At 45.2% G+C, this 22,580-nt stretch overlaps 1 protein-coding gene across 1 annotated transcript in view; it reads left to right on the plus strand.

Annotated features, from left to right (window-relative positions):
- Positions 1–154: 154 nt before the first annotated feature.
- Positions 155–22,580, plus strand: part of CLCN6 (chloride voltage-gated channel 6) — a 43,999-nt gene continuing 21,573 nt past the window's right edge. Inside the window, exons 1-11 of the mRNA XM_081017344.1 lie at positions 155–306; positions 3,539–3,598; positions 4,891–4,956; positions 9,948–10,013; positions 10,920–10,986; positions 13,561–13,667; positions 15,266–15,392; positions 15,524–15,591; positions 17,086–17,144; positions 17,962–18,094; positions 18,812–18,925. Coding sequence (XP_080873470.1) covers positions 226–306; positions 3,539–3,598; positions 4,891–4,956; positions 9,948–10,013; positions 10,920–10,986; positions 13,561–13,667; positions 15,266–15,392; positions 15,524–15,591; positions 17,086–17,144; positions 17,962–18,094; positions 18,812–18,925 — 948 coding nt within the window. The 5' untranslated portion in view covers positions 155–225. The remainder of the gene's footprint in view (positions 307–3,538; positions 3,599–4,890; positions 4,957–9,947; positions 10,014–10,919; positions 10,987–13,560; positions 13,668–15,265; positions 15,393–15,523; positions 15,592–17,085; positions 17,145–17,961; positions 18,095–18,811; positions 18,926–22,580) is intronic.

Consider the following 22,580-nt stretch of genomic DNA (forward strand, 5'->3'; position numbering starts at 1 on the left):
GCATTAAATATTAAAAACTTCCCTGAACAAGGCTGCCGCGTACCCGGAAATTTCCCATGCAGAGAAAAAAAAAAGTTGGACCTCTCTTGATTTTCTGAGTTTCGTATCTCTGCGGGCTTCGCTACCAGCACTTCCGTTTTTCGACCGCGCCCCTCCTTGCTCCTCGAGCGGCAGGGCGCATGCGCGGGGTTCTCCGGCTGGCGTCTGCCTGGGGCTGCGAGGAAGATGGCGGCCGGCTGCGGGGCTGGCGCTTGCTGCTGTTGCTGCTGCTGCGGGGAGAGAGAGAGCCGCACCCCGGAGGAGCTGGTGAGGGAGGGGCGCCGGGGGGGGGGCTCCGTGAGAGCCTGGCTGGAGCCAACACCCTTGCCTGTCCCCATTGTTCGCAGCGTGCTTGGTCTTGGGAGGTGGCCGTAGCAAAGCGGGGGTGCCTCTGAGCATGAGGAGAGTGGACTTCCCTCTTCCAGCGGGTCTCTGCAAAACCCTCCGCTCCTGCAGAGATAGGCGCGTGGGTGTCTTTGCAGCGATTCATTGAAAAAGGAAAAACCGCTCTGTGCATGCTCAGAGGCAGCCCACCTGCTTTGCTGCAGCTGTAAAATCTTATCCCTTAGGACATGCATGTCTGAGGGAGGGGTGCTTCTGTGCATGTACAGAGTGCTTCTCCAATGGGTCACTCAATATATCAATATAGCCCCCCCAAATATATCTGAGGGTTTTTTCCTCTCTCTCTCTGTATATATGTATTGGCACTGGGAGGGGGCATTGCAGGGACTCATTGGAAAGGGAAAACTGCACCCTACATGCTCAGAGACGGCACCTGCTTGTCATGTCTATATAAATATTCTGTCTTGGAGCATACATCTCTTAAGGGGGATGCTTTTGTGCATGTACAGAGTTCCTTTCCAATGGGTCATTGCAGTGATACTTGTTTATCTCACATGTATAGACAGGATTATATTCCACGTTAGTTCTAGTCAAAGCAGAACCATTCAAATTGTTGGACATGTTTTCCTAGAAGCTTATTAGTTTCAATGGGTTTACTCTCAATAGGCTGTTGTCGGAAGCAACTCGTCTTGGGTACTGGAGTGAGGTGTCTGCAGCATCTAATGTAATAATTTGAAAGCCTGTTTTTTTGTTTTCAAATGTATGGAATAGCATGTTCTTAAACATTTCTGCGACTGTTTGCACCCTGATAAAGAACTAGTGCTTTCTTGAAAGATGCAAACTTTTAAATGTGGGTATGCAGTAATGGAAATACATTCAGTATTTTCTTAGCCCAGAGGGTGATATTGGAGAATTCTGATATTTACCAGTTGAGAATCCACTGAGCACCTTTGCTAAATGTTCAGATGTTATCTTTTTTCCCCATCAAAATGCAGGTTCATGACAAACATTTTTGATGAAGCCTATTGGATCTCTTACAGTTCTTAGGAGACCCTCTATTTACCCCTGAGAGCTACAATTTTCAGAGTTCCCTGGGAAGATGGGAATGACTGTTAAACTACTCTGGAAATTGTAGCTGTGCGAGGAGAGTGGTCTCTTTCCTCACTATTCTCAGCACCCATAACATACTACATTCCCAGGATTCTTCAGGGAGAAAGCCATCGTTGTTTTAAAGTAGCATAATAGTGCTTTAAATGTGTAGAGCAGATGGGGCCTTACTATCACAGTTCATTCTTTTTTCTTTTCTTTTTTAAAGTAAACCCAAAATACGTGAAGTTAAATACTGATTGTCTTAGATCTGGGGTTGCCAATTCATTCTCAGTGCTGAGTCTAAGAATTTTCTGGGCAGCCTGAAAATGAGTGGTGAGCGTTGGTTTGCAAGCTGTGTGAGTTAATGGTGATGTCTGTTGGCAATGCAATGTGTTTTGGACACACAGTTGATACTGGGAGAGATCTGCTCCTCTAAGTACCGTACTTGAGTCCCAAGCAATTTAGGTCTTTCTACACTAGCACAGACCATAGAAGCTAGTTTAGTGTACCACCATGTGCCCTCCAGATGTTTGGGGCTACAAATGCTGTCCAGGACTGATGGGAGTTGTAGTCCAAAGTTTCTGGATACCACCTGTTTGTCAAAATATATTAGCTGTTCCATATATTAGCTCCTTTAAAAAATAAATAAATGCTGGTTTTAATTTATATGTTTGCTTAAAATATTGTAAGTCACTTTGAATTGTCATGACAAAAAGCAACTAATAAATTTAATTAATAATTTTCTATGTACCGGTATATGTGTGTGTAGAGGCTAAGAGGTGTGTGGCTAAGAGGTTGCATTTTATTGTCTCCTTGTTGCATATTGATCTCCCTATTTTATTTTGTTCTTAAACTGAGGCGTTTTGCAGGGTATGGTTTATTTATGGTTATCGTGGTTAGGCTGAGAGGCGGTGACTGGCCCAAGGTCTCCCAGTAAGCGTCATGCCTGAGTGGGAATTTGAACCCTGGTCTCTTAGGACCTAGTTCTTAACCATTACACCACAGGGGTTGTGGAAAGTGTTTCCTGGTGTTTTTTTTTTTGTCCGTTTTGGGGGAGTTCGAGACTGCAGGTGGTTTGCCTGTTTGGGGCAGCAAGTTCTGAATATTACTCAGTTTTCCTTCTGTGAAATGGGTACCCACAACAAATTTTTCCAACGTACCTTCCAGGTTCCCAAAAGTTGGGGACCACTGGATTAGCCCAGTATCAAACAACAATGCTTTGAAAAAGAATTGTTGTGGATCAACTTGGCTTCCATTTACTTCTGAGACTTAGTACCCTTAACCCTACTGGATCCCTATCAATCAAAATGGAAAGCTACATTATATGAAAAGCTGGGGTTTTTGCCACAGGCACTGTTAGCCACAGGATATGAGAAATCCAGAGCAACAATTCGCCAACAAATCTGGGAAGTAGAATTTCAGTGTCATGTGAGTGAGATGAATAAGCACCCAGCAATCCAAGACAATGGGAGAGGTTTTACCCACAATATATCTGACAAAATTACAAATATCTAAATACAGATGGTTGTTCACCCTCACTAGATTCAACGTGCTGCCACCTGTCTTATTACAGGGCAGATATGTGGGTAAACCATACGCGGAGCGAATCTGCCCCTGCGGCCTGATAGAGGTGGAAACCGTCTCTCATATCTTACTACGATGTTGTTTTTATGAGGATATATACTTGGTCTTTATCACCCCTGTTAAACAGAAAATTCCAAGTGGGTCTGAACCTCATTGCTTGAAATTCCTAATAGAGGATAAGGATCCAGAGATCACGCTAAGGGTGGCCAAATTTTGCACGGCTGCCATAAAACTCAGGGAACAAGCTGTGCTGTTACAAAGACTAAGGCCTCAGATGCAAACTCTAGATAATATTTTAGAGACTAAGACCTAAACCACATTTCTAATGACTTGTCATATTAGTATTGTTTATTGTCGTATTTGATTATTAATTCAAACTTGATTGTGTTGTGTTTGATGTTTGCTTAGTACGGTATGTGAATCTGGTCTGGGACTGTAATAAATTTCACTCATTCACTTCTGAGACTTCTGATTTGTTTCCCAGACTATCCTTGGAGAAACTGAGGAAGAAGATGACGAGATTCTCCCACGTAAGGACTATGAGGTGAGCAGTGACGGTTTTATCAATGGGCAATTAAAAGAAACAGATGAGTGGGGGTTAAGAAGCATAGGCTCCTGTGAAGGGTATGTGTGCATCCACAAATGTTGGATATATAAGCCAAACAGCACCTTAAATCTAGGTTACACTTGCCACAACTGGATGTCTGTTTGCCAGGGGGTTGGACTGGATGACCCTCCGGGTCCCTTCCAACACGACAATTTTATGGTTCTATGACCTCAACTCCATTGCTTGACTGTAGCTTGCTCTTGCGACAATTCACTTGTCCCAAGATGCAAGAAGGAGAAATGCACACAGTGGAAATGGAAATGAGATTAACCATGAACTAAGGCTAGGGACGCGGGTGGCGCTGTGGGTTAAACCACAGAGCCTTGGACTTGCTGATCAGAAGGTCAGCGGTTCGAATCACCCCGTTGCTCTCTCCCTGCTCCTGCCAACCTAGCAGTTTGAAAGCACGTCAAAGTGCAAGTAGATAAATAGGTTCCGCTCCGGCAGGAAGGTAAACGGTGTTTCCGTGCGCTGCTCTGGTTCGCCAGAAGCGGCTTAGTCCTGCTGGCCACATGACCCGGAAGCTGGACGCCGGCTCCCTTGGCCAATAAAGCGAGATGAGCGTGTCAGGGGTCCCTTTATCTTTTAAGGCAGAGCTTCTTAGACTGTGGTTGCCAAACTGGTGCCTGGAAATCTCCACGTAATTGCAGTTGTACCCTGTTCCAGTAATATAATAATAATAAAATTTATTTATGCCCTCCCCTCCTCAGCCAAGACCGGGCTCAGGGCGGCGAACACCAGATATAAAACAATTGATTAAGAAACAACTTAAAAACAAGATTAAAATACAACATTAAAATGCAGCCTCATTTCAATAGAAACTCAAATCCAAAACTTTTTGGGGATGAAAACGTCAACTCTTCACCAAGGCCAACTATTCAGACTGGTCCTACGTGGGCCAGAAAAAAGCCAGGGAAGTCCCCAAATAGGAGTTCCATTACAGAAGGAAAAAAGAAAGAGGGGGCCTGGCTAAGTTCTGAACCCTTCTCTGAACTTAGACCATTGCTTGACTTTACTGCCCCTGACTATCTTTAACGCAGGATGGGGGCTATTGGCCAGAGTCTAATGATCTCTGGAGGGCCACAGCTTCTCCCTCCCGGCAACTTCTGTCTGGAGTAAGAAATTTCTTTTCGAAAATGTGAGTGTGAATGTAGCAGTTCTTGCTCTCTTTCTCCTGTATTATGGGTTGCGTTCAAATGCGCTTGCCTTTCTCTCCCACCCACCTGCAGAGTTTGGACTATGATCGTAGCATCAACGAACCCTACTTGGAAGTTCTGGAAAGCCTTGATAGCAAGGTAAGATGGTGTAGGGAAGTTACAGTCATGGGACTAATCGGTTTCTGCTCTTTTAGTCTTGATCAGCTAGCTTTAGGACTTCCCAGCATGGTACTTGTTGCTGTAGTTGAGGTCTCCCCTTAGTTACACATAAAGCCACAGAGATCCTCCATTCATTTCCTTCTTGGTCATGAGGAAGCGAGGGCTATTACCTTTTCCTTCCTTGAAGAGTACAATAGAGTTGCAGGAGGAATTTGGAAGGATGACACTCTTTCCCACTTCCTCTTTCAGCTCTGTGGACTTTTCAACGCTCAGAATAATTCTACTGGATCTGACTTTTGCTCAGGGTGGATTTGATTTAAATCAAACCGACTTAAATCACTAGTCAGTAAGACTTGATTGAAATCAATTTTTTTTACAGAAAGACTCACTCTTGCTGGTATAATCGTAACATTTACAACCAGGTAGAGGTTTCATTTTTGGAATAATAAATCTTCAGAGTAGCTTTTACAGTTACATCAAAAATAACTGATTTGGTTATACTATTAGAAATACGTAGACAGATAATTATGAAATTATTGTGAGGTTTAATAAGTTAACTGTTTATATTTGGACAACTGTTCTGCTGTACTTTGTTGGAAGGAGAAAAATAATTATTTCCTTAATAACAATTTAAACAGTTTAACTAAAACAATAACATTATAGTATACGTATCCATGTTTGTTAACTGATGTGGTTAAACATTTTTTTTAAAAAGAAAACTTTGTTGTTTAGTCGTTTAGTCATGTCCGACTCTTCGTGACCCCATGGACCAGAGCACGCCAGGCACCTCTGTCCTCCACTGCCTCCCGCAGTTTGGTCAAACTCATGCTGGTAACCTCGAAAACACTATCCAACCATCTCATCCTCTGTCATCCCCTTCTTCTTGTGCCCTCCATCTTTTCCAACATCAGGGTCTTCTCCAGGGAGTCTTCTCTTCTCATGAGGTGGCCAAAGTACTGGAGCCTCAGCTTCACGATCTGTCCTTCCAGTGAGCACTCAGGGCTGATTTCCTTAAGAATGGATGTGTTTGATCTTCTTGCAGTCCATGGGACTCTCAAGAGTCTCCTCCAGCACCATAATTCAAAAGCATCAATTCTTCGGCGATCAGCCTTCTTTATGGTCCAGCTCTCACTTCCATACATCACTACTGGGAAAACCATAGCTATAACTATACGAACCTTTGTTGGCAAGGTGACGTCTCTACTTCTCAAGATGCTGTCTAGGCCTGTCATTGCCCGTCTCCCAAGTAGCAGGCGTCTTTTAATTTTGAGGCTGCTGTCACCATCTGCAGTGATCATGGAGCCCAAGAAAGTAAAATCTTTCACTGCCTCCATTTCTTCCCCTTCTATTTGCCAGGAGGTGATGTGACCAGTGGCCATGATCTTCGTTTTTTTGATGTTGAGCTTCAGACCATATTTTGCGCTCTCCTCTTTCACCCTCATTAAAAGGTTCTTTAATTCCTCCTCACTTTCTGCCATCAAGGTTGTGTCATCTGCATATCTGAGGTTGTTGATATTTCTTCCGGCGATCTTAATTCCGGTTTGGGATTCATCCAGCCCAGCCTTTCGCATGATGAGTTCTGCATATAAGTTAAATAAGCAGGGAGACAAAATACAGCCTTTTCGTACTCCTTTCCCAATTTTGAACCAATCAGTTGTTCCATATCGAGTTCTAGCTTTAGCTTCTTGTCCCACATAGAGATTTCTCAGGAGACAGATGAGGTGATCAGGCACTCCCATTTCTTTAAGAACTTGCCATAGTTTGCCGTGGTCGAGACAGTCAAAGGCTTTTGCATAGTCAATGAAGCAGAAGTAGATGTCTTTCTGGAACTCTCTAGCTTTCTCCATAATCCAGCGCATGTTTGCAATTTGGTCTCTGGTTCCTCTGCCTCTTCTAAATCCAGCTTGCACTTCTGGGAGTTCTCGGTCCACATACTGCTTGAGCCTTCCTTGTAGAATTTTAAGCATAACCTTGCTAGCGTGTGAAATGAGTGCAATTGTGTGGTAGTTGGAGCATTCTTTGGCACTGCCCTTCTTTGGGATTGGGATGTAGACTGATCTTCTCCAATCTTCTGGCCACTGCTGAGTTTTCCAAACTTGCTGGCATATTGAGTGTAGCACCTTAACAGCATCATCTTTTAAAATTTTAAATAGTTCAGCTGGAATACCATCACTTCCACTGGCCTTGTTATTTGCAGTGCTTTCTAAGGCCCATTTGACTTCACTCTCCAGGATGTCTGGCTCAAGGTCAGCAACCACACTACCTGGGGTATATGAGACATCTATATCTTTCTGGTATAATTCCTCTGTGTATTCTTGCCACCTCTTCTTGATGTCTTCTGCTTCTGTTAGGTCCTTACCACTTTTGTCCTTTATTATGGTAATCTTTGTACGAAATGTTCCTTTCATATCTCCAATTTTCTTGAACAGATCTCTGGTTCTTCCCATTCTATTGTTTTCCTCTATTTCTTTGCATTGCTCGTTTAAGAAGGCCTTCTTGTCTCTCCTTGCTATTCTTTGGAAATCTGCATTCAATTTCCTGTATCTTTCACTATCTCCCTCGCATTTTGCTTGCCTTCTCTCCCCCGCTATTTGTAAGGCCTCATTGGACAGCCACTTTGCTTTCTTGCATTTCCTTTTCATTGGGATGGTTTTCGTTGCTGCCTCCTGTATAATGTTGCGAGCCTCCATCCATAGTTCTTCAGGCACTCTGTCCACCAAATCTAAATCCTTAAATCTGTTCCTCACTTCCACTGTGTATTCATAAGGGATTTGATTTAGATTGTATCTTACCGGCCCAGTGGTTTTTCCTACTTTCTTCAGTTTAAGCTTGAATTTTGCTATAAGAAGCTGATGATCTGAGCCACAGTCAGCTCCAGGTCTTGTTTTTGCTGACTGTATAGAGCTTCTCCATCTTTGGCTGCAGAGAATATAATCAATCTGATTTCGATGCTGCCCATCTGGTGATGTCTATGTGTAGAGTTGTCTCTTGTGTTGTTGGAAATGATGACCAGCTTGTTCTCTTGACAGAACTCTATTAGCCTTTGCCCTGCTTCGTTTTGATCTCCAAGGCCAAACTTGCCAGTTGTTCCTTTTATCTCTTGACTCCCTACTTTAGCATACCAATCCCCTATAATGAGAAGAACATCCTTCTTTGGTGTCACTTCTATAAGGTATTATAAGTCTTCATAGAATTGGTCAATTTCAGTTTCTTCAGCACCAGTAGTTGGTGCATAAACTTGGATTACTGTGATGTTAAAAGGTCTGCCTTGGATTCGTATTGAGATCATTCTATCATTTTTGAAATTGCATCCCAGTACAGCTTTCGCCACTCTTTTGTTGACTATGAGGGCCACTCCATTTCTTTTACGGGTTTCTTGCCCACAGTAGTAGATATGATGGTCATCCGAACTGAATTCACCCATTCCCGTCCATTTTAGTTCACTGATGCCCAGGATGTCAATATTTATTCTTGCCATCTCATTTTTGACCACCTCCAACTTACCCAGGTTCATGGTTCTTACATTCCAGGTTCCTATGCAATATTTTTCTTTACAGCATTGGACTTTCCTTTCGCTTCCAGGCATATCCACAACTGAGCGTCCTTTCGGCTTTGGCCCAGCCGCTTCATCAGCTCTGGATCTACTTGTACTTGCCCTCCGCTCTTCCCCAGTAGCATGTTGGATGCCTTCCGACCTGAGGGGCTCATCTTCCAGCTATAACTTTTATATGCCTGTTGTCTTTGTCCATGGAGTTTTCTTGGCAAGGATACTGGAGTGGCTTGCTGGTTCCTCCTCCAGGTGGATCACGTTTGGTCAAAACTCTCCACTATGACCTGTTCATCTTGGGTGCCCTGCTCGGCATAGTTCATAGCTTCTCTGAGCTATTCAAGCCCCTTTGCCATGGCAAGGCAGTGACCCACTTAGAGTGAGTTTTAGCACACATGAAAAACTTAAAACAAATCCAAATTTCCTGATGGAAATTTCCTGATGAATAGTCTTTGGACTATAATGTAACTTACCGTATTTTTTGCTCCATAACACTCACTTTTTTCCTCCTAGAAAGTAAGGGGAAATGTCTGTGCGTGTTATGGAGCGAATGCCTACGGATGGCGGGGGGATCTGCTGCAGTCATGAGCAGAGGATCCATGGTTCCCCTTCCTTCCCTCCTCCGTGGCTCGCTTTGAAACAGCAAAGCGGGAGAAGAGCCGCTGAGTGGGGAGGAGAGAGGGACAGAGAGCCTGCTTGCTTTAAAGGAGCAAAGCGAGAGAGGAGAGGAGCCTTCTCCTCTTATACCCCTCTTCTGCATTATTAGCAGCATCCTTCTCCACACACCCCACGCGTGCTCCTTGTCCCTTGAGTGCTTTCCCTTCCCTCCCCCCTTAAAACGTGGTTACAAAGCACGGATCTACATGGATCCTCAGGATTTTTGCACTGGGTCACCCAAATTCACCATCAGATCACATAGCATGTCCATGGCTACAGCTTGCACCAAAAAAATCATGCACCCACTATTGCTTGGGGCCACAGTGGTGCAAAAACGTGGTTACAAAGCATGGATCCACATGGATCCTCAGGATTTTTGCATTGGGCTACCCCAAACTCACCGTCAGATCACGTCTGTGGCCACAGCATGAACCAAAAAAATCATACATCCACTGTTTCTTTTAGAATATTTTTTTTTCTTGTTTTCCTCCTCTAAAAACTATGTGCGTGTTATGGTCAGGTGCGTGTTATAGAGCGAAAAATACGGTAAATAGAAAACTATCTTTAGAAAGATTTTTCCTCCAAAAGCATTTTATTTTAAAAATCCGATTTAAATCAAAAAAATAATGGATTTTTATCCACCCTGCTTTTACCCCAATCCTTTGGAAGAGGTGTGTGTGTGTGTGTGTGTGTGTGTGTAGCTCAGCCCAGAGAACTGGTGACGACACATGATTCCCAACTCTGTCTTTTTTCCCCTCTCTCGCAGAAAGGCTGGCGGTATGAAGCGGTGAAGTGGATGGTGGTTTTTGCCATTGGAGTCTGCACTGGGATGGTGAGGGTCCTTGCTAGTTTGCTTCCTCCGGTGAAGGGCAGATGCAATGCTAGTCCTACTCAGAGTAGACCCGTTATATCCCGTGCTTGTCCTCCACAGAGTAGACCCTGTCTACACTATACATTTAAAGCACTAGGATGCCACTTTAAACAGCCGCAGCTTCGCCTAAAGGATCCTGGGAACTGAAATTTGTTAAGGGTGCTAAGGGACCCCTTTCCCCCTGGCAGAACTACAATTCCCAGAGTTCCATGGGGAGAGGGACTGATTCTTCTCCATCACACACATTTTCAACGGGCGTTATTGCTTTGTGTTTGTTTTATTAATAATGATGTCATGGCATGGGGAAGATGAGTTATATGTTAAATCGCTCTGGGAATTGTAGCTCCGTGAGGGGGAATAGGGGGTCTCTGAATAATTCTCAGCACCCTTAACAAACTACACCTCCCAGGATGCTTTGGGGAAAGTAGAATCGTCTGGTTTTTGTGTGGCTTGAACATATCCTAGTATACACGTATTGATTTGCCCATTTTTTTGACTCTGGACCTGCTCATCACTCATGTTTGTTTATTTTTTATTTTTTTAAATCTATTATTGCATTAAATCTTGCATTTCCTCCAAGGATCTCAATGTGATGTACACGGTTCCACCCCTCTTTCCTTGTTTTATTCTCAGAACAACCCTTTGAGGCAGGTTAGGCAGAGAGACGGTGACAGGCCTAAGATTACTTAGCAAGCTTCATGGCTGAGGGTTGAACCCTGGCCTCCAAGGTCCTAGGCTGGCACTCTGACCACTATACCACACTTCCATGCGGCCCCCAGTAGAATGAAGAACCTTCCCTTTTCTGCTGCAATGTAATGGCGCTGGTCTTCTTTTCCTTAACCCCCTCCTCCTCTTCTCCTCTCACAGGTTGGTCTCTTTGTGGACTTCTTTGTACGACTCTTCTCCAGACTCAAGTTCCACATCGTGCAGAATTGTATCCACCTTGGTTTTGTCATTTCAGTGGTCTCTCTAATTGAGGCAGTGGCTGGGTTGAACAGGAGAACCCAAGGAAGTATTTTTGAGAGTTGGTCTGAGAAGCCTCGCTGGCTTCGATTGAGACACTTGATTTATTTGACCTGCCCACGCCACTTAGATTCAGGATGGGAAGGAGTAACGATCACCTAGAGATGCTTCTTGCATGTTTGCCAAGCTGGGGTAACCCAATGAGATAATCGGTGTTAAAAGAATATTTTATTTTATTTCTTAAAGCAGTGCAGATAAATGAAAATGAGTTAAGACTGTAAAACCAAACTCAAAATCAAAATGCATGATGGAATTAAAATGTCTCTATTAGGTGCTGGCAGTTCAGCAGGGAGACGGGGCCTGTCTGACCTCAGCTAGGAAGGACTTCCATAAAATAGGGCCCACAGTACTGAACCCATGATTCTTGGTGGCTATGAGCTGTAGAGCACCACTGGCAGCGACTCCCCCAAAGAGTGAGCAGGGATATAAGGATCAGGCGGTCCTTGAGGTATCCTGGTGTCAGACTTCAGGGAATTGGCTTCCTTCCCCTTCCCCTAACCCTTTGGCAGTAGATAAGCAGAACAAAAAGCAGAAAGCAGAGACATCACCTTGTCGACAAAGGTCCGTATAGTTAAAGCTATGGTTTTCCCAGTAGTGATGTATGGAAGTGAGAGCTGGACCATAAAGAGGGCTGATCGCCAAAGAATTGAATTATGGTGCTGGGGAGACTCTTGAGAGTCCCATGGACTGCAAGAAGATCAAACCTATCCATTATTAAGGAAATCAGCCCTGAGTGCTCACTGGAAGGACAGATCCTGAAGCTGAGGCTCCAATACTTTGGCCACCTCACGAGAAGAGAAGACTCCCTGGAAAAGACCCTGATGTTGGGAAGATGGAGGGCACAAGGAGAAGGGGACAACAGAGGACGAGATGGTTGGATAGTGTTCTCAAAGCTACCAGCATGAGTTTGACCAAACTGCGGGAGGCAGTGGAAGACAGGAGTGCCTGGCGTGCTCTGGTCCATGTGGTCACGAAGAGTCGGACACGACTAAACGACTAAACAACAAGAACAAAAAGCAGAACAAAGGAAAGGAGCTTTCTTACCAGTTAGAAACTTTAATGATCACAGCGAGAGAACAAAGAATCCATTTTCTAGGAATGGCGGTGCTCCCAATTAAGGGTTCCACCCACTTCCTCCCTAGTCACCCGCTTCACTTCCACAACTTGTAACCTGATCTTGCAACCGCTGTGCTTTCTGCGCTGCCACCTTATCTGCCCTCCTTGACCCTGGGCTGAGCGGCTGGACGCTTTCCAGCGACATTGAGTCTGTTAACTCTTTCTCTCTCTCCCAGTTCTTCCTCTCCTAGCTGTTCCCCACCCAGTACTTCCCAGCTTCTGCCTTCTGAACTATGTCCCTCTGCAAACCACTGTTCCAAATCTATACTACTTCTCTGCTCCTGGGAAGATTCAGGATCCTGATCGGGGGAGGGGAGGCTCCCACCATTCCTCCTCAGAGCAGCCCTCCTCAGCACGGTCCCTGGCACATGGACATGAGTTTCTGAGGGCCTTGTAAATTAATGCAAGGAACGTTAACCTTGCCCACTAGCATGTGGAGAGATGGTGCACACTTTGGAGCACTAAGGTTACATGCTGGTAAGTCTGTCCCACACAGCACTTTGCACCAGCTGCAGCCTCCACCCCAGCCCAAGGAAAGCCCCTGCAGCAATTGAGTTTTGAAGTTGGGGAACCTCTGACCCAGAGGCCATATTCGGCCTTCCAGGTCCCTCTGTGCCCTCGAACCCTGATAATGTTTCTGGTTTGCCTGGATGGAGGAAAGAGAAGTGTCGCAAGATTGTGTGTAGAAACTAGGTGGGGTAAAGGGACCCCTGACCATTAGGTCCAGTCGTGGCCAACTCTGGGGTTGTGGCGCTCATCTCGCTTTACTGGCCGAGGGAGCCAGCGTACAGCTTCCGGGTCATGTGGCCAGCATGACTAAGCCGCTTCTGGTGAACCAGAGCAGCGCACGGAAATGCCGTTTACTTTCCCGCTGGAGCGGTACCTATTTATCTACTTGCACTTTGACGTGCTCTCGAACTGCTAGGTTGGCAGGAGCAGGGACCGAGCAACGGGAGCTCACCCTGTCACGGGGATTCGAACCGCCAACCTTCTGATAGGCAAGTCCTAGGCTCTGTGGTTTAACCCACAGTGCCACCCGCGTCCTGTGTAGAAACCAGCCTACCATAAAAAGGTAAAATGCACATTGGTTGCTCAGCCGACTTCTGCCTCTGGCCCCGCCCGGCATGTGGCCCCTAGGAGCTTGCCCAGAAGGGAGTGCGGCCCTCAGACTGATTTACAAGTTCCTTGCCCCTGTAATGTGGGCAGGCTGGCCGTGCCCATTTCTGTGGCTCTGTTCCTGAAGCAGCATAGGTTGAAGCAGTTGTTCTTTGCCGATAAATAGGAACTCTTGTTGCATAGGTCAGCTGGGATAAAGCAGAGAGGTCTTCCCAGGCTGGCTGCGTCCGTTTCCTTGACTCTCGCCCTGCAGCGGTGGAGGAGTGCAGTGAGAAAGGCTGCCTTGCAGTGTCCCTGCTGGAGCTCCTCGGCTTTAACCTGACCTTCATCTTCCTGGCCAGCCTCCTCGTCTTGATCCAGGTAATACGGGGCAGCCAGCTGGGCTGAAAAGTTCTCCAGTGTGCAGAATTTTCTATAGGCCAGTCTTCCCACATGAACCTGAGTTAAGTCATTTTTGGGAAAAGGGAAAGAACTTTCCATTCTCTACTTTGCAAAAAGAAAAAAGAAAAGGTTTCTTGCCTGGTTGCCTCCCATCTGTTCTTGCTCACCCTAGCCAACCAGGCAGATAGTTACAGAGCAGGCATGGGGAGCATTTGGCCCTCTAGATATTGCTGAATGGCAACTCCCATCATCCCTGGCCATTGGGTACATTTGCTGAGGCTGATGGGAGTTGTAGTTCAGCAACATCTGGAGGGTCAGAGGTTACCTACACCTGAACTATAAGCATGGACTAAAACTAAGGGATTTGAGCAACCTTTTTAACCAACACATTTCTCTGGAAAGCTATTGAGGCATGTCTTGGGCCAAGCCTAGTCTTCAGAATTACTATTACTATTATTTTATTTGTATTCCGTCTATCTGGTTAGTTTGCTACAGCTACTCTGGGCGGCTTCCAACATATATAAAAGCATAACAAAACATCAAACATTAAAAGCTTCCCTAAACAGGACTGCCTTCAGATGTCTTCTAAAAGTTGTGTAGTTCTTTATCTCCTTGGCATCTGATGGGAGGGCGTTCCACAGTGAGGGCGCCGCTACTGAGAAGGCCCTCTGCCTGGTTCCTGTAACCTCACTTCTTGCAGGGAGGGAACCGCCAGAAGGCCCTTGGAGCTGGACCTCAGTGTCCGGGCTGAACGATGGGGGTGGAGATGCTCCTTCAGGTATGCTGGGCTGAGGCCGTTTAGGAATTTAAAGGTGAGCACCAACACTTTGAATTGTGCTCCTAAAGGATTCAAGAACACCACTTGTGCCATTATAAGTACATTTGTGGGTCAGACATATGAACCTCCTTTAATCCATATTTTGCCTGGGTCTCGAGCATTACGCCGCCTTATTCATTTAGAAGATTAATACGCCATTTGATCAAAGAGCTTGCCAACAAAATGGTAAAATGAAACCTGGCTAAAATCCACAAACCAATTAAAAACAAACAAGGCCTAAAACCACCATCATTAAAAAGACAAACAAACCAAAATCAATAACACTTGAAAAAAACCACATATAGATACATCGGGATATAGGCAGCCATCTTATACTGAGGTTCCTGTGGTCCAATCCAGTTCAGCCTTGGCTCCCTGACTGGCAGCGATTCTCCAGGGTTTCAGACTGGGCTCTCTGTCCCAGCCCTACCTTAAAAAGCCTGGATTTAAATCTGGGCCCTTCTGTGTGCAAAGCAGGTGATGTGCGGCTGAGCTTTGGTCCTTCCCCTAAAGAAAACCCAAGATCCTAGTCCTCATGATTCTGAACAGAGGGCTGATTTAAATAGAAACCTAGGAAGCTCATCATACTGAGTCAGACCACTGGTCTACCTAGCTCTTTGTTCTCTACACTGGCACTCTAGGGATTTCGGCAAGGGTTACCCCCAGCCTTACCTGGAGGTTGCTCCCAGGGATCGAGCCTGGGACCTTCTACATGCAAAGCATGTGCTCTGCTCCTGACCTGTAGTCCTTCTCCTTTCAGCCTGTGGCTGCTGGTTCTGGGATTCCGGAGATCAAATGCTACTTGAACGGAGTGAAGGTCCCTGGGATTGTTCGCCTCCGGACTCTGGTGTGCAAAGCTCTGGGGGTGCTCTTCAGTGTCGCTGGAGGTAAGAGGGGACCTGTCCCCTGTGGGATTCTGCTCCCACCTGCATGACACTTTTTATGCTGTCTCTTATCCTTCCAGCTCCCAGATCTTGGCTTTTATAGAGAACTCACCTACCTGTCTTTTTTTCCCCAGGTCTCTTTGTAGGGAAGGAGGGTCCCATGATCCACAGCGGTGCTGTGGTAGGAGCCGGTCTGCCTCAGGTGAGTGCCAGCAGAGGTGGTGTCTTGCCAAATGCCAGGTGGCTCATTTAATGAGATTCAGAAGCAATACAAACACAAGTGAGTGAGAAGATTAAAGATTTTATTCTGAACAGCAAGCATTATATACATTACCAAGCAAGCACTTTGATCTGCCACTGGGAAGCCCTCAAGAAGTGGTGAAGTGACTCCCAGGTAATCCTCTGGCTATGAGTTCGTACACAAGCTTCACAAAGAACTATGCCCCCAAACCATCCCATTTATAGATACTAACTTGTTAGCCTACGTGCCTTGCCCGACTAGCTAGTGCAGATTATTTATTAGCCAGCCCCCTCTTCCAATACTGCACGGTCCTCCAAACAACAACAACAACAATAATAATATATAATAATATTAATTTATTATTTGTACCCCACCCATCTGGCTGGGTCCCTCCAGCCTCTCTGGGCGGCTTCCAACAAAACACTAAAATACAATAACTTATTAAACATTAAAAGCTTCCCTAAACAGGGCTGCCTTTAGATGTCTTCTAAAAGTTGGGTAGTTATTTTTCTCTTTGACAACTGGTGAGAGGGCGTTCCACAGGGCGGCTGCCACAACCGAGAAGGCCCTCTGCCTGGTTCCCTGTAACTTGGCTTCTCGTAGCGAGGGAACCGGCAGAAGGCCCTCGGCGCTGGACCTCAGTGTCCGGGCAGAACGATGGGGGTGGAGACTCTCCTTCAGGTATACTGGGCCGAGGCCGTTTAGGGCTTTAAAGGTCAGCACCAACACTTTGAATTGTGCTCGGAAACGTACTGGGAGCCAGTGTAGGTCTTTTAAGACCGGTGTTATATGGTCACGGCGGCCGCTCCCAGTCACCAGTCTGGCTGCCGCATTCTGGATTAATTGTAGTTTCTGGGTCACCTTCAAAGGTAGCCCCACATAGAGCGCATTGCAGTAGTCCAAGCGGGAGATAACCAGAGCATCCCTAACATTAAAGAAGGTCAGAAGGTACCCTGCATTATCACTTCTTCCTTCCACCAGATTATACATTAAAGGCTGCTATCAGCCATCAAAGAACTTTAACGAGATAGAGAGGGGAAGTAAACAAAGGCAGGAAGTAAACGGGCAGGAAGAGATGACCATGTCAGATCACTAAATGCATCGAAATTACAAATATCTTCCGGATAGAATGCCCATACAGGTGGTCAGTCTGTGCCCATTTCTGAGCTTGCAACAGGGATTCCCTGCAGGCTTTCAAGTCTCTTGTGAGAACTTAGAGACTTGACCCTTTTCAAGATTCCAAGAAGTGGAACTCTGTTCTTAGAATTCTGTCTCATGAATTTGTGCTTGCCTCTAAGGACCTGAGCTCTCTTCCTAGTTCATTTACTGTGATTTGTGTGTGTGTCCTCAAAGGGGATCACTGTTTATATGCAGAGCACGGTCTACAGTAATTGTGTGTGTTTGTATCCGTATTGTTCAGCTTCTGAGTTGTTCTTTCTCTCTTTCTCTGCCCAGTTCCAGAGCATCTCTTTGAGGAAGATCCAGTTCAACTTTCCCTATTTTCGCAGCGATAGGTACATTACCAAATCATGGTGGGGATGTGGTGGTGGTGATTTCAAATGTTCTATCTTAAGAGGTGCATACCTGTGGTTTATGCCACGCTTGGGCAAGGAGGAAAGTGGGTGTACTGATGGTGAATCACTGGCTAGTTTCTGGAGAAAACCTGATTCACATTTAAAGGAGAGAGCAATTCTTACATGCTCATGGGAACTGGCGCTCACAGTCAAAGAAGTTGGGTCTAACGCGCATTCATCAGCTGACAAATGTGGGTTAAATCCTGCACAGCTTGGCTGTGCATTGCCTGTTCCCCAGCTGCAAACAGGCACCTGCAGCCCAAAGCACACCATGGGGCTGCTTGAAAGCCCTTTTGCAAACAGCCTTGCTCTGCTCTTTGAACTTCCAGATTTCTAGAGCCCCCACGCTGCACTTTGAAGTCCCAACGATTGGGGCTTCAAAGCACACTGCTCCCTGATTTCACTATGATGTGAGGTGATGGATCCCGTCCCCCCGAGCCAAAAAGGTTCCCTGTCCCTGCCCCAGCCTCTTTTGTTAAGAAACATCTAAGAAAAGCTCACTAAGTGTGTGAAAGCTTTAAATGGAATGCGAGACTCTGGCGACTTTATACAAGTGCTTACCTTTCTATTACCTTTTTCACTACAATTCCATGACAGAGCATTCTCCACTAACACATAAAAAGTTGTGGGATAATGCATTTCACTAATGACAACGTTTATATCCTACTTCTGGCGTGCGTTCCTGCAACATTGAAGTGTGATTGGAAACCAATCAAAACATCTCCCAATTTCTCCCCCAATTTTCCTCTTTTCCTAGGGACAAGAGGGATTTTGTGTCTGCTGGAGCTGCTGCTGGGGTGGCCGCAGCCTTTGGGGCCCCAATTGGTGGCACACTCTTCAGCCTCGAAGAGGGCTCGTCCTTCTGGAACCAGGGCCTGACGTGGAAAGTGGTGAGGCCCTAAAGGGATGATTTATCACAAGTTACTGGTTGAAAAATGAGTTTGTACTGAAAATGAGTCTCTGGGAGGAAGACTATACCAAATCTTTTAGGTAGGGCTGTCTCTGAAGATGGTTCGGAAACTTCAGCTGGTGCAGAATTCAGTGGCCAGGTTGCTCACCGGAGCAAGATGGTTTGAGCATATTACACCAATCCTGGTCTGAGTGCACTAGCTACAAATTAGTTTCCAGGCCCAGTTCAAAGTGCTGGTTTTGATCTATAAAGCCTTAAACGGCTCAGGACCGCAATACCTCAAGGACCGCCTCTTTTCATATGAACCTACCTGAACCCTGAGATCACCTTCTGAGGCCCTCCTTCACGTGCCTCCTCCTCAAGAGGGCCAGAGGGTGGCAACACGAGAACGGGGCCTTCTCTGCAGTGGCTCCCTGTCTGTGGAATGCTCTCCCCAGGGAAGTTCACATGGCACCTTCATTATACACCTTTATGTGCCAGGCAAAAACGTTCCTTTTTAACCAAGCCTTTAGTTGACTTGATTGACATCCTATTCCCTTTAAAAATGTTGTGGCTTTTTTGGAGGGGGGTTATTAGATTGTCGTTTTTATTCTGATTATGTATGCTGTGATCTTTTCTGTGATCTGCCCTGAGACCTCAGGGTATAGGGCACCACCCCTTTTCAAATGCCACCTTCTCTCTCTCTCTCCTTCCCCAGCTCTTTTGTTCTATGTCTGCCACCTTCACTCTGAACTTCTTCCGCTCCGGGATCCAGTTTGGAAGTTGGGGTTCCTTCCAGCTCCCGGGATTGCTGAATTTTGGGGAATTCAAGGTAGGTATCGCTTGACATAAAACGATACGTGGCACGGAGAAATTGGAGCAAGGAAGGTTTTTTCCCCTTGTAACATTAGACCTCATGGGTATCCTGTAGGAATGATCGCTGGGTGTGGAGCACACTCCCCACCCGCGGGCGGCCTCAGTTGCTTGCACGCATGACCTTGGGGTGTGGGGCACACTCCCCCTCATAGATAAAGCCACAGCTGCCGGAACATCTTGCCCTCTGTCTAACCTTTTGCGATCTCAGTAGTCTGCCGTGTCCCGTCTGTGACCTTTGTCTCCTTCGTCATACACTGAACAAGGGGAAAATGATGCGGTGGAAACAGGTGCCAAAATAACTTTGTACCAGCCCACGATCTTGGGACTGGAAGATGTGTAAAGGTCACAGCCCAAAATGTATCTGCCTGGGTTTGCATATTGTGTCAATAAAAGGAGCTTCCACAGAGCTGGCCGGCAGCTTGCTTGCAGCTCACCTGTGCGCAGCTCACCTGCATTATCAACTCCTGCCTCATGTCCCTCACTTCAGTATCCAATGGAAGATCTGTAACAGATAAACAAAAGCCCTTCACACAGCACATAGTTAAACTATGGATCTCACTCCTGCAGGAGGCAGTGATGGTCACCGACTTGGGCAGCTTTGAAAGAGGATTAGAGAAATTCATGGAGGAGAAGGCTATCAATAGCTACTAGCCATGATTTCTGTGCTCTGCCACCATGATTGGAGGCAGTCATGGTCCTGAAGACCAGTTGCTGGAAACCACAGGAGGGGAGAGTATGCTTGCTCTCGTGTCCTGTTTGTGGACACCTGATTGGCCAGTGTGAGAGCAGGATGCTAGACTAGATGGGCCACTGGCTGGCTCCAGAGGGTCCTTAACAACAACAACAACAACAATTTTATTATTTATACCTCATCCTGTTGGCTATTTGCAGATTAGTTGCGCTGCAGAAAGCGTGCTGGGGAGACCACACATTTCAAGAAACGCAAAAGTAACTTTTGCTAGGTTTTAATAACAAAAACAAAAACTCCTTTTACACTAAATTACAGTATATCAGTAAGCATGACCCATTCACCAGGGTACTGAGAGAGCTACATGCTGCTCTTTATATACCATACCCAACAGATTAATAAACATAACCTAACAGCACCTGCTATACTTCTTCACAGCTGTAAAACTAGGTCATGTTATTTGCTCTGGCCTTTAAAGAAATACACATCTTGTGGAACAATAATGAACCTTCAAATTTAAAGAGACCATTCAACACACACATCTGGCTAGGTTTCCCCAGCCACTCTGGGCGGCTCCCAACAGAATATTAAAAACACAATAAAACGTCAAACATTAAGAACTTCCCTAAACAGGGCTGCCTTCAGATGTCTTCTAAAAATCAGATAGTTGTGTATTTCCTTGACATCTGATGGGAGGGTGTTCCACAGGGCAGGCGCCGCTGCCGAGAAGGCCCTCTACCTGGTTCCCTGTAACCTCGCTTCTCACAGGGAGGGAACCACCAGAAGGCCCTCGGTGCTGGACCTCAGTGTCCAGGCTGAACGATGGGGGTGAAGATGCTCCTTCGGGTATACAGGGCTGAGGCCGTTTAGGGCTTTAAAGTTAGGTTCTTTTTTAAAAAAAAAAAATATTTATTGGGGTTTACAATAAAAATAAATATAATAAACAGTATAACATATATCTTAACATAATTTCACATTTTCTTTGGACTTCCTCACATCTCCCGCTCCCACTTTCATCGTTGTAACTTTTTGCCAGCAATTTATTATCTTATTTGCATTCTTATGTCCCATCTGTATATTTATAATCTTATAATTCTCAAAAAGGTTTATATTTTCTCAATCTCACTTATTATCTTAAATCATCTAATTTAGTGGTGCTCAAATATTTATGATCTAGCATCCTGCTTAACATTCACTCAAATTACAATGTTTTTGTAAATAATTCTTAAATTTCTTCCAGTCCTCCTCCATCTTCTCTTCTCCCAGGTCACAAATTCTGCCGGTCATCTCGGCCAGTTCCATATAGTCTATCAGTTGCATCTGCCATTCTTCCAGTGTGGGTAGATCTTGAGCTTTCCAGTGCTTTGCAAGTAGTATCCTTGCTGCTGTTGTTGCATACATAAAAAATGTCCAGTCCTTCTTTGCCACCCCTTGGCCGACAATACCCAAAAGAAAGGCCTCTGGTTTCTTTGTGAAGGTATACTTAAATACCTTTTTCAGTTCATTATAAATCATTCCCCAGAACGCCTTCACTTTAGGGCAGGTCCACCAGAGGTGGAAGAATGTTCCTTCACTCTCTTTACATTTCCAACACTTATTATCAGGCAGGTGATATATTTTTGCAAGTTTGACTGGGGTCATATACCATCTATATATCATTTTCATTACATTTTCTTTCAAGGCATTGCATGCAGTAAAGTTCAACCCAGTACTCCACAACCTTTCCCAGTCCTCAAACATGATATTGTACCCAATGTCCTGCGCCCACCTTATCATAGCCGATTTAACCATTTCATCTTGTGTATTCCATTTTAACAGCAAGTTATACATCCTTGAAAGTACCTTAGACTTTGGTTCTAACAGTTCTGTTTCTAGTTTCGATTTCTCCACCTGGAACCCTAGTTTCTTGTCATTTTTAAAGACTTCTTTAATCTGAGCGTAATGTAACCAGTCTCGCACTTTATCCTTCATTTTCTCCAAACTCTGCAATTTCCAGTTGTCTCCATCTTTTTCTAGTATTTCCCAATATTTTGGCCATTTAGCCTCCATATTGGGTCTTTTTCGGGCCTTAGCTTCCAAAGGTGAAAGCCACCTTGGAGTTTTATTTTCCAACAAGTCTTTATATTTTGTCCAGACATTAAACAGTGATTTTCTGACAATATGGTTCTTAAAGGCCTTATTTGCTTTAACCTTGTCATACCATAAATATGCATGCCATCCAAAAGTATTGTTAAACCCTTCCAGATCCAACATGTCAGTGTCCTCAAGAAGTAGCCAGTCTTTTAGCCAGCAGAACGCTGCGGCCTCATAGTACAACTTTAAATCTGGCAGGGCAAAGCCCCCTCTTTCTTTCGCATCAGTTAATATCTTAAACTTAATTCTGGGCTTTTTGCCCTGCCAGACAAATTTAGAAATATCTCTCTGCCACTTCTGAAAGCACTCCGTCCTGTCCAAAACCTGAAGTGTTTGAAACAAAAACAACATCTTTGGCAATACATTCATCTTGATAGCAGCAATTCGGCCTAACAAAGAAAGTTTCAATTTTGTCCAACTATCTAAGTCTCTCTTGATTTCTGCCCAACACTTTTCATAATTATCCTTAAATAGACTTAGATTTTTTGCTGTTATGTTTACCCCTAGGTATTTTATAAAGTTAGGTTCTTATTAGAAACAGTGCAGTTATTAAAAGTGGCCATGAAAATTAACAGCATGTCAGTACATAAAGCACAGGCTGTCACTAGCCTCTGCAGGAAAGAAATGAGCATAACTTACTAGCAACCCAGAGTGAGGCTTTAACATAACATGACATGGTTAACAAGCAAGCGCTTGTGAAAGTGACATGGAGTGGAAAACCCATCCCTTTAGCCCCAAAAAGAGGTTGCGTCCTCTTTTTTCACTGTGCCCCTGCTTCTTGATTTCCCCC

The sequence above is a fragment of the Podarcis pityusensis genome (assembly GCF_964106645.2).
Source record: "Podarcis pityusensis genome assembly, chromosome: 8".
Lineage (NCBI taxonomy): Eukaryota > Metazoa > Chordata > Lepidosauria > Squamata > Lacertidae > Podarcis > Podarcis pityusensis.